Source organism: Drosophila eugracilis, unplaced genomic scaffold (genome assembly GCF_018153835.1).
Source record: "Drosophila eugracilis isolate 14026-0451.02 unplaced genomic scaffold, ASM1815383v1 contig_367, whole genome shotgun sequence".
In the NCBI taxonomy this organism is placed as follows: domain Eukaryota; kingdom Metazoa; phylum Arthropoda; class Insecta; order Diptera; family Drosophilidae; genus Drosophila; species Drosophila eugracilis.
Genome location: NW_024573224.1, coordinates 2,813,039 through 2,829,279, shown reverse-complemented (window position 1 = coordinate 2,829,279; position 16,241 = coordinate 2,813,039). Strand labels below are relative to the sequence as shown.

The 16,241-nt window shown below is 40.3% G+C and overlaps 5 protein-coding genes across 6 annotated transcripts; 1 reads left to right on the top strand and 4 right to left on the bottom strand.

Moving 5' to 3' along the window:
• Positions 1-1,148: 1,148 nt before the first annotated feature.
• Positions 1,149-3,423, bottom strand: LOC108116308 (synaptic vesicle glycoprotein 2A). The gene is made up of 9 exons (XM_017228098.2): positions 3,032-3,423; positions 2,727-2,905; positions 2,487-2,668; positions 2,228-2,427; positions 2,015-2,171; positions 1,839-1,953; positions 1,556-1,715; positions 1,372-1,499; positions 1,149-1,308 (listed from the first exon to the last, which is right to left on the bottom strand). The coding sequence occupies exons 1-9, from the start codon at positions 3,421-3,423 to the stop codon at positions 1,253-1,255; spliced, it is 1,569 nt and encodes a 522-aa protein (XP_017083587.2). The 3' UTR covers positions 1,149-1,252.
• Positions 3,424-4,185: 762 nt separating this feature from the next.
• On the bottom strand, positions 4,186-7,520 carry LOC108116276 (synaptic vesicle glycoprotein 2C). The gene is made up of 9 exons (XM_017228063.2): positions 7,310-7,520; positions 6,384-6,819; positions 6,145-6,323; positions 5,904-6,085; positions 5,443-5,829; positions 4,984-5,101; positions 4,762-4,921; positions 4,573-4,700; positions 4,186-4,509 (listed from the first exon to the last, which is right to left on the bottom strand). The coding sequence occupies exons 1-9, from the start codon at positions 7,353-7,355 to the stop codon at positions 4,454-4,456; spliced, it is 1,692 nt and encodes a 563-aa protein (XP_017083552.2). The 5' UTR covers positions 7,356-7,520; the 3' UTR covers positions 4,186-4,453.
• A 686-nt stretch (positions 7,521-8,206) lies between these two features.
• LOC108116282 (mediator of RNA polymerase II transcription subunit 7) lies at positions 8,207-9,149 on the bottom strand. Its single transcript, XM_017228069.2, has 2 exons — positions 8,751-9,149; positions 8,207-8,666 (listed from the first exon to the last, which is right to left on the bottom strand). The coding sequence occupies exons 1-2, from the start codon at positions 9,078-9,080 to the stop codon at positions 8,334-8,336; spliced, it is 663 nt and encodes a 220-aa protein (XP_017083558.1). The 5' UTR covers positions 9,081-9,149; the 3' UTR covers positions 8,207-8,333.
• Positions 9,150-9,459: 310 nt separating this feature from the next.
• Positions 9,460-14,729, top strand: LOC108116491. Of its 2 annotated transcripts, none has more exons than XM_017228425.2 (9): positions 9,460-9,832; positions 10,056-10,237; positions 10,540-10,742; positions 11,292-12,289; positions 12,489-12,718; positions 12,797-12,938; positions 12,994-13,589; positions 13,642-13,836; positions 13,893-14,729. In XM_017228425.2, exons 1-9 carry the CDS (start codon positions 9,805-9,807, stop codon positions 14,280-14,282), a joined length of 2,964 nt encoding a protein of 987 aa, XP_017083914.2. In that variant the 5' UTR covers positions 9,460-9,804; the 3' UTR covers positions 14,283-14,729. The 2 variants fall into 2 exon arrangements, with proteins under 2 accessions (XP_017083914.2, XP_017083913.2); XM_017228424.2 differs by having other exon boundaries at positions 12,453-12,718.
• Positions 14,730-15,019: 290 nt separating this feature from the next.
• Positions 15,020-16,149, bottom strand: LOC108116396 (general transcription factor IIF subunit 2). Its single transcript, XM_017228266.2, has 2 exons — positions 15,525-16,149; positions 15,020-15,467 (listed from the first exon to the last, which is right to left on the bottom strand). Exons 1-2 carry the CDS (start codon positions 16,056-16,058, stop codon positions 15,171-15,173), a joined length of 831 nt encoding a protein of 276 aa, XP_017083755.1. The 5' UTR covers positions 16,059-16,149; the 3' UTR covers positions 15,020-15,170.
• Positions 16,150-16,241: the final 92 nt, after the last annotated feature.

Here is a 16,241-nt window from a genome sequence, read left to right as displayed (position 1 = left end):
CAAGCATGGAAAGTCATATCTCGTTGAGTTTGTTTTTAAATTCCTAGTCAAACTGTGTTCACAGTTTAAATTGATCAAATTTTGATATTTTGCATATTTTGATGATGGTACACCTTATCAAAAATGCGAAAATTGGTTATCTCAGATTTTCTCTTCAAAATATCAGTCTTTTGCCCATAACTAAGCCAATAATGGTCAGAATATGGAATGCCATACCTCGTAAAACTCGAAATTAAATTTCTAGTCAAACTGCATTTAAAGTTTAAAATGTCAAATGTTGGGCATTTTTCGCAAAAAAGGCTGAAAATATAGAAAATACGAAAATTGGTAATCCCTGATTTTCTCCTAAAGATGACAGCATTATGTCCATAACTAAAAAGAACCTATACTAAAAAGGAAGATGTGCTAATAAATTTATAGCTTAATATGCTGTTACTTAACTTCCTTATGAATTCATAACAACCTAAACCCAACACTCACTGATCAAAAAAGCAAAGATGACTCACAGCATCTGATTGCCGGAATAAAGTCCTGAGGGGTTCAGTTAAGTCTCGTCAATAAACTGAACCGAAATAAGTGCAGACCAAACTACGCAGATGACTCAATATGCAGAGACACATGCTCGTATAGAGATTTTTGCGAACTGTGGGGGAGACCACTAACAACCGGCGAGGGAACCGCCCCAAGTCAACATGTGTCAATTACCGCTTGACTTTGTTTTGACAGCCTGAGAAATAGGTTAGTTTCCCGGGTCGACTAGGAAAGTGGCCAGAGAAATAGGATACTCTCGCTGCCTGTTCTCTTGGTAAAATCAAGCATACGCCGTGTGTGCATCACGAAGAGAATTCCATTGATACTGATTCGAAGGCAACAAACTTTAGTGCTGATTTATGGTTGCGGTGCGGTTAGAAAAACACTCTCATATATCAGGGAAAACTTTTAGTCAGACAAAAGGCATCTGGCGGGGTAAAAATCACTTTGGCAGCCAGCGAAGCGCGAATCGCGAGTCAGTTTCCCATGTGCAAATTAATTGGTAACCGCAAAAACATAATTACCGGCAGATATGCATGTTTTTCTTTTTTTTTCCGCTCCACCCAATCAAAAAGCATAAAGAAATTAATCAGAGCCGGCTGGCATGTTTGTGCATGTGATTAAAGTGTAATTAAGTTGAATTAACCGCACAGTCGATTGCGTTGATTATTAATTCATCCAGAAGCCTATTAAAACCAACCAGGATAAATATTCCGAGGAACTAGCTCAGCGATTGCTGATCGTCAACTTTCAAGAACACGGAAAAGATAAAGGCAACTGTGGAATATTAACTCGATTAGTGAAGGGATTAGATGACAAGTTTAGGGTAAGATTACTCACTGGACATTAGAGAACACAGCCAGAGAAACGGAGCCAGGCAGTTAAGTTGCATGAAAATGGGCAGTAAAAGGTTGCCACTCATAGAGCCGAGTCTGCCAAAGGTCATGATCAGCATCAGCACCATTGTCCTGAAAGATACATTTTTAAAAATAAAATTAAGGCTTCTAAACTGAGAATATCAAACCTCATTAGCGTGGGGAATATCACCACAGACATGCCGATAATCGAGGTGGCACAAATACCCATCAGGGTTAGGTAAATGGCCGAAACTATCATCGTCACCAGTGCTGTCTTCACGAAGTACAGGCTGCCCACCAGAAAAATGCAGATGAATAGGAACACCTCTGCCAGGATCTCACATAAATTAATATTTTAAATTGGGATGCAAAACATGATGGTAATTATCTTATTCAAATTTTTTTGGTTTTAGAAATGTTTTGCATCCCCTAAACTCGTACAGTACTCACTCAGTATGTGCCTCGAGACAACTCCGATGCGGAGGAGTGGAAAGATGAGCAGGAAACCGACCAAGCCAATTCCAGCCACTATAATGTTATCCAAGTAGCTATCTCGATCATGATGCTGTGAATTCAAAATGATTACTTTAGATCCCGCAACCCAAAACAAGCGATCGCCTACCCACTAGTGCACACTCCCGCTTCTTGGCCTCCTCGTTCATGGACACCGCCAAGGCATTGTGCTCCAAGACAGCGCACATACTCGTGTCATTGGCCCCCATAGACTCCATCGAATTCATCGTGGCGAAGATCTGCGGCAACCACAGGCGGACTGAGTTAACGCTTAAGAATCCAATTTTATTATATAATATATATACATATCATCTTATTGGACTTACCACATAATCTGGCAGAAATGCAGGCAGTATACTAGCAATGATATTGCCAAATAGGGCTTGGAAAACATTGGCTTTAACTGCCTTAAGCCCTCGCCGAATTTTCCCTTAGCGCGACTGAATCTTTCCTTTACTGTTGATGAGCGGCCAGTTCCATCGAGGTCAGCAGATCGATCGGGAGTTGGATCTGTTAGTCGTTTTATCTATCGAAGATAATATTCTAATATTACAATATGTTCTCCGATTTAATAATATTTCCCACCGGATATTCCTCTTTACTCTTCCGCTTGTTCATTTTGTAGATACGCTGCAATGAATCTAATGCCTTTCTATAATTCCCCTGAGACATGAGAAATTTGGGACTCTCGGGCAGGAAGATGTGCAGCAAACCACAGAGCAAACTGGGTACTGCTGTAATTGCCAGGAATACCTGCCAGGTGCGAACTGCAGGAGGAGGGTGAAGTTCAGAATTGAGGTCACACCATGCACAACTCTCACCTACACTCCAAAGTGGCCACCTTGAAGGAGATGGGCACCGGCATCAAAGCGTAAGCCAACAGAGGCAAAATCATCGATCCGAAGGAAACGCTGAGGCCCACGAACAGCATGATGTACGGTCTGTGCTTTTTGCCATGGAACTCGGCCAGGTAACTGACCACCACCGCAAAAGGACCGCAGATGCTAGCGTGGAGTGGTTCATTAAATTAATTATCGATTAGACACTCAGAGAAATAAAGTCTTACTCTTGAAATCAGAATTAGTAACAGATTTTATGTTTCTAAATAAAATATTTAATTTTTCACTTACATAAATCCATCAAAGAACTTAAATGCCATCAGCTGAGCGGTGTCCTGACTCAAGGAGGCACACAGAACAAAGAATCCATCCAGCCAGCCCCCGGAGATGAGTACAGGTCTACGGCCGACGGTGTCTGCAATGAATCCCCATGGTATGGCCGAGATGATCATACCCCCATAGGTCACCGCATGCAGCATTCCCTTATCCACAATGCTGAGATTAAGGTCACATTCTGCGGAAGGCATCACATAGGAGAGTGCAGAGGCCGAAAATACCATCGCCGTGAGGCAGGGAATGGCGCTACACAGGATGAACACATTGAACAGCCCAAAACCACATTCAGCGATCGCCGTCTCAAAGTCAGCGGCTTCCTCAGCATTTTCCCTCAAACGCTCGGCCATCAAAAAAGGAAAATTTTATGTCTGAGGTGGCAATGGAAATTTTGAAAAGTACTTAAAAGACTCCTGAATTCCTACAGAAAGTCATTGACAGATTTTATTGAGACATAAAATTTGCAAAAATCTCTAAAATGTTGGTTATTTTTTTTACAAATTCAGAAAGGAACTAAGTCTTAGCTAACGAAAAACAATTACAAAGCACAAATAACTTTACTTTACTTTCAAAGAAAGATAAACATTAATCTCATTAAATAAATAGTTATTTCTGATTTTTGGCAGGTACTTATGGTAAGCATTTCCAGGGAATATACGCAGAGTACAGTGCCCTGCAGTGCTAATTAGCAATTCCTGACATTTAAACATAATTTTGAGATTATCATGATGCTCTCAAGCGATTAAAATTGATTGCTCATTTGGCGAAAGTTCACGTTGTTCGGTAATCACTGGGGCGCTCAATCTTATAAAACGCAACCATTTAAAGGCTGCCAGATAAGTCAATTCAGGCAGCACTAATTTCCACTTTGCTAATGAAAATCTGGTTGATGTTATCTGTAACAGATCACTCAACTGCCAGCTCAACCAACAACCCACTCCCCCACATACCTAACCCTCAGCCCACTTACCCACCTGATTACTGCTAAATGGTGCTAATGAGATTTGCATGTCGTAGTTTCCGCCGGCTGTTGTCCTTACCCGCCAGACGAATCCTTTGAGGGAGCCATTTCCCCTGCTTTTAGTGTGGAAAAAGTTAAATAGATTTCCTCGAACAATGTAGAACAATAAAGATATATTTGGTTTGATTACTTAAGGTAAATATAAATAGTAGTTGAGTGTCTAATCTCCGCTAAGCCAGTTAGAAAAGTTATCTCTAATTTGTACAACTAAACAAAAGTTAAGCTAATGTCGCAACATCTGATTTAAATTAGTAGGCAACCGATTCCGAGTGAAACCACAGCCATTAAAAGGATATTTCAAAGACTTTCCTTTGGTTAATTTCAACCAACGCTTGCACAAAGGGAAGTCCAAGATCTCTCTAAGAAAATGTAGCCTTTGCTGGATTTGGCAGGAATATAGACAGGATGCCGGATACTGGAAGCACGCAAAATATATAAATTAACATTCTTTTTAAGGACTTTCAAAACTTAAACTCACATATTAGTACTGAAGAGACCATTATGAATGGAGGCAAACAGCCTATCTGCACGAATACAGGGAAGAGTAAATTTCCGGAAAGAGCTCCGAAGCGTCCACACATCATGGCAATGGCAACCACAACGGTTCTACAAATTGATATTTACAAATTAATATATATTTTCATGATAAATAGAACAAATAACTCACCTTAACTGGGTGGGAAAAAGAGCCACAACAGCGCCCAAAAGGGAGGAGACAGCAATTCCCGTAATCGTAAGGAAAGTTGCAGACACAATGAGTGTCATTAGACTGCTGACGGAGAAATAAAGTAAAAGGCCAAAGGTTCCCGACAGAAACAATCCATAAGCTGGTAGGTAAAATGTGATGCGGTTATTTTGGGTAAAATGTAAAATTTGAAGAGCAACTTACTCATCATGCGCTTGGGACCCAGGGCACGGATTATTCCACCAGCAAAGAAGTAACCCACAAAGCCAGTGGCCGACACAATAATGTTGTTCAGGTACATGTCCATCGATATCACTTTGGGCTATAAGATATTAAACATAAATATTGGAACAATAAATCCTTCATTTTCTATTCCTATTAAGAATAATGCTTCTAATCTTCTAAAACCAAAATCAAATCCAAATAACTATAATAATAGTTTTCGTCAAATTAATCAGCCTATAAAACTCTCTTTAGAGGGTATATAACTTCCACAATTATGACCGATTATGGTAATCTTTTATTATGTTATGCAGAGATAAGCGAGATAACCACGTCAGGATGATGGGGCGTTAAGTGAGTTGTCAGATAAGCCCGACCCACAGATTCCCACCTGATACTATCTTCAGATCCAGATCTGTTATCTTAACATCTGATACCTACCTCGGAACAGGCGTCGGCATAATTCAAGGCGGTCTCCGCCGTCTTATTAACGCTGAACTCCAGGATGGTGCACATGCTGGCCTGTACATCATCTCCGGCATGAAGGAATTCGAATTCCGCCATGGATGCAAAGAGCTGTGGCAGCCACAAACGGATAGTGTTCATGCCCAGGAAGATGCCGAACTGCATCACATAGCAGCAGATGGACAATCCAAGGAGCGGCTTCATGAACAAAGGTTTCATCTGCTGTAAACCAGATCGAAGACTCTCCGCCAGAGTTCGAGACTGTCGCTTTGTGGGGACCTCTTTGGTCTTCTCCTCAATGGTGTAGATAACCTCGTCCTTGACAGCCTTGCGATTGGGCACCTCCTGAATAAGGGATTTTATCTGGAAAATAAATAATTTAGTATTCATTTTTTATGTTTAAACATTTTTTCCATTTAAAGTTTTTCTGCACTTACTGGATAGGTGTCCTTGGGCTTGCGGGAGTTCACGTGGTAGATCTGCTTAAAAGCCTGGAGAGCTTCCTCGTTGCGTCCTTGGGCCATCAAAAATCGAGGACTCTCTGGCATGCCACAGAAAATCAGACCACTGACTAAACTCGGGATGCCCAGAACGAATAGAAAAATCTGCCAACTGTGGACTGAAATATAATTATTTTACATATTAAGTTAGAATCTTAAATTCATCTTAAAAACTTACTTTGCAGGCCCCAAAACTCAAAGTCCCAATCTCGTGGGAATATTCCCCAGGCCAGAAGAGGCAGTGAAACCGTCGCCGTAGAGGTAACCATACCGACGATCATCAGAACGGAGGATCGGTGCTTGGGTCCATGCATTTCCGTAAGATAGGTAAACAGCACAGCAGCTGGCCCATTTACCCTTTAATTCACAATTAACTATATCAGAAAGTAATTTTAAGAAATAATAAACTCTACTTACACCAATCCTCCCAAGAACTTGAACACCACCAGCATTGTGAAGTTCTGACTCAAAGCACTGCCAAAAACACACACCGCATCGATCAGATAGCCCCAGTAGAGGATCTTTTTGCGACCCTTGGTATCTGCTAGATAACCCCAAGCAATGGCCGATATGGTCATGCCGGCATAGGCCACTGCATTCAGCACACCCTTGTCCTCGAGAGTCAGGCGAAGATCACACTCGGCAATGGGCAGGATGTAGGACATAGAGCTGGACTCAAAGATGGCAGCACTTTGAGCGGGAATGGAGACAATCAACAGCATCAGATTGAAGATGCCAAAGCCAGCACCTTCGATAGCCTTATCGAAAGTGGCAGGACCTTCTTCGGTGGGTGTAGCGGCAGCCTCCGCTGTGCTATCTGAATTCCCATCCGCATCATTGTCATTTTCCAAACCTGAAGCCAAAATATATGGAAAAGTTCTTTTATAGCAGACACTAACTAATCTTTTCCGAAAGTTTTGATAACTTAAACTTTGTGACAAAACTTTTCCACACCAAATTAAGTAAGTTAACAAATACAGATTACACATCACAGCATTATACAACTCAATTCGCATCCCACATGGAAAAAGTATTTCACTTCTTTCAATATTTTCTTTTAGTCATTTTTATTTTGTAATTAAGATCTCAAATACTATCTTTTTATTACTTTACATCACATATACCTATGTAATAAGAAGCAATTCACTTTATCAAGCACTTATCGCTATCACAAAACTCGTTTTATTTCTTATCCCTTAGGCACTGCATAATTAATCATAAGAACAGCTTTTTCATATGTATATCCTTAGCCTTTACTGTTTACTTTTATAAAATGAATTTTATATTCTTAATTTCTAGTCACACTATTTTAATCACAAATAGCTTTTGTATATATCCTTTACCTTTGCTTTTCTCAGGATCCACTTTTTCAATATTCTTTTCCGACATCTCAGCGATTACTGTTTCTCACTATATCTTTTCACAATTGGCTTGCTCTTGAAATTGATTGTTCAATTAATTCGCTGCAATTCTTGATTAAAATGCGCGAGCACTAATTCTTCAAAGAGTTCACTTCACCAGTATATTCTAATTTCGACCGACACTTGATGACACTTGCAATGCTGCACGAGAAATGATCTCCTAGAGTGAAAGGCACCTGCTTTTATCGGAGTTGCTCTTAATAAAACTGGAGATTCACTCAACTACAGCTGTCTTATCGCGGGCTTTACAATCTCAAGAAGCTAATAAACTTATAAAATCACGTTTACTTAGAAAAAACGCGTTGCTCTAGGAAAAAAGACACAGTGGGTTTCAAAAACATAAGTCCTTTCCAAATAGAATCCTTTTTAACCAAATTTCTGTGTATAAAAAAACGAAGGATTACCATTCTGTTTCATCTGAACAGTCATTCTGAATACAATGGGCTCCATAAAATCTTTTATTTGTAAATAAACACTGTACGATCATATTTAAAGTAACCACGATTATGTCATGAGGTAGCAACCATTTTCTAAACTACAGAAAATGCGTGCGATGCTCCCGTTCCCGCCAGAGTTAATGCTGAGGACTTTTAATAACCATATAAAAAATATCAATCTAAAGATAATATATTTGATTTATGACCTAATTAATCCAATTTGACTACGTCATTTCAATTGTGAAATTTTCGGATGCTTAAGCTTCTCAACTTTACCTCTGCCCATACGACAGAGGGGTGATCTTATCTGTGTTAAACTTATCTCCAACATGACTAAACACTTTAGGACCAAATGAATGAATTACTCATAAGACGTGGAAGATTCTCATCACACAATTTGAGTTTTATTTCTTACACTAAAAGCAGTTATAAATATGAGGAGCTCTTTTTCCAAGACGTTCACAATGATTGACACAAACTCGAGTGCCTACATCCAGTCTTCTTTCAAATCACTCGATTGCATCCACCAGCTTGCACAGCATGCGATCGTGCTGATAACTGGGATCATTTTTGGCCGCCGCATTTGCCTCCAGAGGATCCACTTCTGTCTTAATCTTTGCCCCGCCGTTCTCGTCATCATCTTCCAGAACCGGCAGAGCTGAGAAAGCGGTGTTAACAATTTCCCGCACACGCTCCAAGTGCTTCTGGAATCGGGTGGCAGTCTCCACGCGCTGTCGCTTCTGCATTTCCATCATGACGCGCAACGTTTCTCTCGCCTGATGGGGTCGAAACTCGTTCAGCAGGTGATGCATATTAACGAACAAAAGACTCAGATCGTCAATCTGTAATATTCAATAGTTAGAACTATATCAGATATTCCCGATTAAAGAAAGCATACTGAATGCTGAACTTGTATAAATGCTAACCTTCTCTGTGCGCCGCGGACTGTCAGGATTCAGAATGAGAAAGTCGATGAGGTCCAAGAAGTTGACCAGCAGTGAATGGTTGAGCTTCTTGAGCTCCTTGCGCCGGTCAAAGTGAATGGGGATTAGTCGCTTGATGTTTTGGGACTCCAAACTGCGAATCATCTCGTCATTGTTGTATTGGATACCAAACATACTGTAGACTTCATGCTGCGAGGGCGGCGGCGGCGGGCGTGGCGCACGGTTCCTTCGGATGTTCTCCTCCGTGTAGTTGGCGATGTACCGCTCGGGCGGCATCGGCAGGCTGGAAACCTGGGTCTCCTGGTTGGACATCTCGGTATAAACAATAGCAAAAATAAATTGTTTTGAAAAGGTGATGACAATCTTAGAGCTGGAATCACTCGCTTAATGATGACACTATCGTAGTATTTCTTGGACTAAAAAATACTAAGTGTTTGGTTTGGAGCTCCACTAAAGTACTAATATAGTAATATTTATTATAGAAAAAGAGATTTAAAGTAATATAAGGTTAAATAATAAACCATAACCAAAGAAATTTAACAATTTAAATACAAGTTAAAACAAAAATACAAAGTATTAAATATTTAGTATTCATCGCAACCTGACAATATATATCGACCACAACTATCGATAAGAGTAGGGTGACCGTGCGTGCATTCCCTAATTAACAGCATTGCCGTTTACATTTTTCGCTCGTCTCTTCTCTCATTCGCTACTCGTTAGGAGAGCAAAACAAAAATAAGAAATACATATATCTTGGGGTGAATAGGAAATTGTCCCTGCACCGATTCGCGCCAATTCCTGCCAAGGAAATAAAAAACAAAACTTAAAAATAATACCAAGTTGGAACTAAGTAACGCGAACCATCGAAAGAACGCCAGCGTGCCTCCACCATTTTGTTTAACCCACTCCTCCTCGTGTAAATTTTTGTTCGTGTGGGTGCTTGCAGTGTTTGTGCAAAGTGCTCCCCATAATGCCTGTAAAATGTGCAAAACCGAACTTGAGAAAGACATTTCGTAGTTTCGTTTAGTAAGCCATGGATCGGTTGATACCAGCAGAAGAGGGTAAGTGCCTGGGGATAAAGTAAACAATCTGAAAAAGGCCCCGGGCAACGAGCATTCATTCCCATTGATTAAGTCAGCGCTATTTCCAGTGTACCGCGTGGTGTACGTGTATTGGTGTGTGTGAGAGTGGGAAGAAGGCAGAAATAAACAATAAAGCGGATCTGCGATTGGGTGTGCTGCTTTTATTTAACTAAATAACTCTCTTTTTACTCTTTAAATAAAGCTTACCTCAGAGAAGATTGGAAAATAATTGTGGAAATAGCCCGTAATCGACCTGGAACTCAAGTGTCAAAGTGCATCTTCACCTACGATGAGCAACAGGATCTCCCCTCCCTAGTTGTTCTTCTCGAGGAAATTTCAAAAAACAGCGACTATTCCACAGACTTACGAATATCCTTGGAATATGTAAGTGCCAAAAATAACAAATGACCATTGTCTTTTATCGCCCACTATGTTCAAAAATGTTAAAAGTATAAGACCGGTTTGAATTTGGTTTTATTTTGATTCTTATAAGATTTAATAATCAATAATTGCCGTGTTCCGGGTTTCTAGAATGTACATATATATTGCGTAATGTAGATGGGCATAACATAAAAAATCCATACCTCTCATTTACATATAAAAATAGTAGCTTTAAAAGTTTTACTATAAAAGAATTATACTTCAGACCCTGAAATTCTGTTAAATGTGTTATTTATCTCTTATAGCTTCTTCATGAATTATCACGACACTGTTGGGGGAGTCAGCATGTCTCCCGACGGTCGGCCCTCGTGGCGGCGGGAAGTGCCATACAATACTGTGGAAAAATCTATGGAGATCGCGTGGAGTACGTGTACCAAGTGGTGGGTCATCAGATCGAATCCCTTCGATCTTCAGAGTCTCAGAAGGATACCCCCAGCGGAAGCAATGGGTAAGTTTAAGTCAAAAAAACAATACTAATGATAGTTAAAGATAAAGCCATGTGCTCAGCGATTGTCGCCATTATGTCTGTCCGGGCGTCGCCTCTTATCAGTTTAAAAACCGCTTATCGAGCTTTTCCTTACGCCCTCGTTTTCGGCTTTGTTTACGTTAATATCGGTGAAGCCGGCTTCACTTCCCGTTTAATCACATGCTAATGAATGAAGGAACACGTTGTTGGGATCTCTAAAGCAAATAGCAAACAGCGTACTTAAGAAAATGAGTAATAAAACAGCCAAAAATAAATACAGACGCATTAGGTCATTCATAAAAGTAGACAGCAAGAAATCTTTGAAATGGAATACCCATATTTTGAATATTTTTTTTTTTTACAAATTAAACTGAATTGGATCTTATAATATTAAACAATAATTTATGTTTAGTAACATTAAAAGTGAATACATATTTAAAGTTAAATTAATTACGTAAATAGAGTACACACTTTGTAAATTAATTTTATTTTTAATTCAAATTCAATTACTAATTTACCTCATTGTTGCAGACCGGAGAGCAATTCTACTAAGCCGGAGGAGCCGCGCAAACGTCGCACCAAGAAGCTAACCAAGAAAGAAGTTGATCCCTATTTGCTCACCGTGGAACCGCGAAAATTCAAGATGATGTCGGACGATAAACGCTTCAACTTGACGGGCTTTGTGAAGTGCACGAGGAATCGGACAATAGAGTACCTTTATCAGGATCACACGCCGCCCAACCTATGGAAGCATGCTCCCGTAGTGGATCCCCACAATCCCTACGACCAGGATGAAAAGAAGCAGTACAAAATGTTTACGTATCATGTGGAGCATCGATATAACACACTTCTGCCTGATATTCCCTTCGAACGGTTGAATCTGATCAAGGAATATGTGCACACAAATCAGGTCAATACCGCGGAGATACTAAATGAGCATATGACTACAAAGGATTACCTGGATGAGTACATTGCGCTGGAGAATCAAATGTTAGCGTCCCGATATGGAGCCACAGTTAGGACTCGAAGAAGAATGACAGAACCGGCGAAAAGAATGATGGAAGATACTAGCGAATCGGAGCTAACGAAAAAGTTGAGACTTGAGGAGGATCTGCTCATGGATACGGATGAAGCTGCGCCGCCAGAGACAATGGAAGTGGATCAATCATTGCGTACGGGCGATGGTTTGCAAAATCAAATATCACTGGACTCGGGCCTTGGCGAATCAATCAACACTAGTCAGGACAACACTATTAATACCACACTAGACATGAGCCAAGTGGAGAACTCTACCTTAAGCGTTAGCCAAGTAGAGAACTCAGCCTTTAGTGAAAGTCATGCACAGGACTCGTCCTTAAGCGTTAGCCAGGTTGAGAATCCGCCGCTGAGTAGCACTTTGGCTATAAATGAGTCCAGTGTCCTAGACAGCACGAGACTGCCCCCCGCTAAAGATGACTCCCTAGAGGAGCTGTTACACATTGATTCCGGTATCGGTATGGAAGAGGTTTCCGATATACATACGCATGCAGGTAAACCAATGGCAATCCAACGCCCGCCAAGCGTACTAAGGATAAGTGTTTTTTTAATCTTTTGTGCTTATGTTTTTAAATACTCACATATTTCTTTTCCTTTGGTTTTTATTTTGGCACTTGATCCCACACTTGCATCGTTGCATTGCATTTGTAACGGCAGGCCAGTCTTTTGACGATGAAGGTGTTGTTCTTTCAGATTTAGAAGATCAGCGCCAGGCAAGCCCCTTGATGCAGTTAGATATCCATTCGGAAAAGCCGGAATCAAAAACGGCTGAAGTCATTGAGATGGATGCCGATATTGTAATGAATGTTCCAAGGGAGGTCTGCTTTCCCATTCTCCTAAATTTTATGGGCCTTCCACAAAAAAATCTACGCCGTAAATGTATTTTTAAACTTCCAACAGAGTTTGACCTATTTAAGGAATCGGTGAGTATCAAACGTCCCTGATTACTTAATTAAAAAATATATATATTATTCAAAATTTTGTTTATTTCATATTTTTAGCGTCTTCCTAGCAGACGAGAGGGACAACCAAAAACTCAAACTTCTGTCAGAGCTACAGTGTTACGGGTAGAAAAAGAATCTCCAAAAACAACGGAAAAAGAACCCGGCTCTCCAGTTAGCTTAGAGTTTGACGAGGATTATAGTGAGATACTTTAAGACACTATCACTGTTCACATTTTTACAACAGTCTTTTCTAGATTTCTTGGGCTTCCGGCAACGTCGTCCGACTTTTGATTCTGGTTTTGACTTTGAGGAAATGCGAACCAGGTCAGGATGTGTTTCTACCATTGGAGAAGTTAAAGTTGAGGTTGAAGACGTTACTGAAAGCAAAGAAAATAAGACAATTAACGAAACTGCAGCCGAAGCTTTGAAAGAGGCAATAGATCCCAGCATGGAAAGTGGTTTGGGAGACTCAATAATGTCGAAACTAAATGAGACCTCAAAACTTGAGGATTCAGAAAAATCTAAAACGGAAAGCGGATTGGATGCTTCCACGGACTTAGCAATGAAGAGCGGATTAATAAGCGATAAATTGGACGTTACCACTGAGCCAAAAACAGTGGGCATTGATGTTTTAGAAACCACTCAACTTGACCAATCAGCATTCGAGATTTCTATGCTGCTAGAAAAATCAACCATAAATGACGAAGCAGAAGCAAAGGATGTGCCTGCTGATATACCAGCGCCAGATGATGGGATACAGGATGGTGCTGCCGAAGACTGCTATGAGTCGGTACGATGCGATTCACCACTAGAAATTGACCACTGTGATAACACCGATTCCAGCACTATGGTAAATATATATATACGATATAAAAAAGAAAATATTAACGTAATCCGTATAGGTTCGTGACTGGCACAGACGATTGGCTCCTGCTCTAGAGGCAGCCCATGAACGGCAGAATTTTAATATTAAAGACTTGGGTACTGAGATCTTAGACGTTTGCCAGGAGGGCGATGGGACAGCCACGTTAGCCGAAGTCATGGCTGACAAAGATCCTACCGTCATGTGTCGCTATATGTTGGCTTCACTAGTTTTGGTTAGATAATTTGTTAAACTGATATGAAGTCACATATTAATAATTCTTTTTTGCAGACAAATCACGGAAACGTGTCCTTAAATTTTGGAAATCGTGATAAAAGTAAGCCCATCGACATGTCTCAGTTTCATATGCAGCTAAAGAGTACAAAGCGAATGGAAATCCATCCTGAGGATGACGTGGGTAACATAAATGCAACCAAAAGCAAACCGGCAGCGAAGACTTCGGAAACGAATAGCTCAGATGACAATATGAAGGCAAGGACGAGTAAACCGGCGCTTATAAAAAATAAACGCAAGTCGACGGAAATGGATTCACCAGAGGTCTATGCAAAAACCGTTCGTTTGATACAGCCCATCCCAAAGATGCGGCAGACTCCCTCTGATGGCGACTCGGGGATATCTTCGATGGGCACTTCATTGGCATCGACAACCCGACCTAATTAGAAGTAGCCTGGTGACGTCTTAAATAATTATTAAACCCCTTAGTAGACCCTTGGCGTCCCAGTTATCCTAGCCCCATATACGAATTATATAAACATTTATGTTGTATTATTTTCAGGCCCAGCGAACAATACCCTTTTCAAAGCAGTACAACAAGATCATGAGGCTGCCTTAGGTATAAACCTTGCCACATTATTTTTTCACTCCTGTACAAATGTAAGTTTAAGATTTTTAGTTTAAACAGGCTTGCAAAACATAGTGTACTTTAGATTAAGCCTATGTATATGTTAAAAACAGTATGTGTGTAGAGTAGTAAACCAGTATTATCTAAGCTCGATTTCCAGAAACATGAATGAGTTAATGCGCTTTTTAGTTCTTTTTATTTGTTCGAATTGCAACTTTTTTTTTAGTTCCTTTGTTTTGCATTTGAATTTTTTATATTTTCTTCATTTCTATTTATGTTTTGAACATTTTTGATTTCATTTACATTACGCACGACTTTATTTTTATATTCTTTTGGTTCATTTATAATTTCTAAAATCTTTAAATTTAAGCCACCCTTGAAAAAAATATACTTGGCTTTGTATTGACGCAGGAAATGTTGTGGAAATCCGCATGAGCTGATAGTACTAATATCAAGTACCTGATCTCGTAATGTACAAAAGCATAAAATTAGATTTCTTCACATATAAGAACACATCAGAAATTATAACACAACCTGTGCAAAATGTCGCCTAGAATACAGTGTATATATGTATGTATTTAGCAGAGTGCAAGCGAATGTCTATTTACAATCAGTGTAAGGTATAATGTTTTTTCATAAGTATAACATAAGCTCTGACGAAATAAAACAAAATCATGCAATCACTTAAATACGTTTTAATTAAAATTCTATTCCGAATCACTGCTGCCGGATTTATGCTCCTCCTCTTTCTTCTCCTCAGTCTTGTAGTGGCGATATTCCTTTTTAAGCTCCCACATGTTTTTGTGCGGATTCTTCATGTTGTAATCACAGACATCCTTTAGAATCTCCTTGAGATAGCTGATGGGCTGGTTGGTGATTTTGACCAGATCCTTGATATTATAGTATTGGTGCTTTTCGAAGGCGTGGAAAAGCATGTCCATCACAGCATTCTTATCGTCTCGCGCCTTTTTGCCCTCGGCCTTCTTACGCTCCCGATATTCGATCTGCAGGAATAAGAAGATTAATACACAGGGCTGATACAGACCTTATGTTGGACTTACATTGTGTGCATGATCCTTGACAGGTTTGAAGTTCTGAACAATCTTGTCGATGGGCTGGACTCGGCGCTGCGGCTCCGATGCCTTACGTATAGATTCCAGTTTTAGCTTCATATAGCAATTGTCGGCGATGGGTCGGCACTCCAGCTTCTGGACAATTCTGCCCTCCATGTACAACTTTTCATTATCTGACTGCCCTGTTGAAGTAGAGTTCTCTTTGCCATCGGATGGAGCCATATGTGAGAATACCCCGAGTGTTTGCTTGGTGACCTGTGACACGTCCAACACGTGCTCCGTGGGAATCTTCTCATCAGGATCCAGGGCTAAAACGGCGGGCGTGAGAGAGAGTGACACCTGTGCTTTTTGGCCAGGAGACTTGTTAATCCGCAGCTTGCCCACGTCCATGTTCGTGGGCGCTTTCTCCCATTTCTGGGCAATATATTTCGGCACCTTCACCAACCATACACCGCGTCCGGCGTTGGACAGGTCCAGGTCCTTGTCGATTATCTGCGTTTTTTCCTTTTCGTCTTTGGACATTTTGTTTATTTTATAAAATTATATTGGAATTTACAAAGCCACTTGTACCGTTTTCGGCTTTGCTTTTTGTTGTTGTGGAGCAGAATTAGTGTTACCAGAGCAGCTATAGTAAAATTAAACTTCTTAAGTATATCTAGCATTATTTGTTCTGGAATTTCCTAGGGCTGCACAACTTTGTTATTT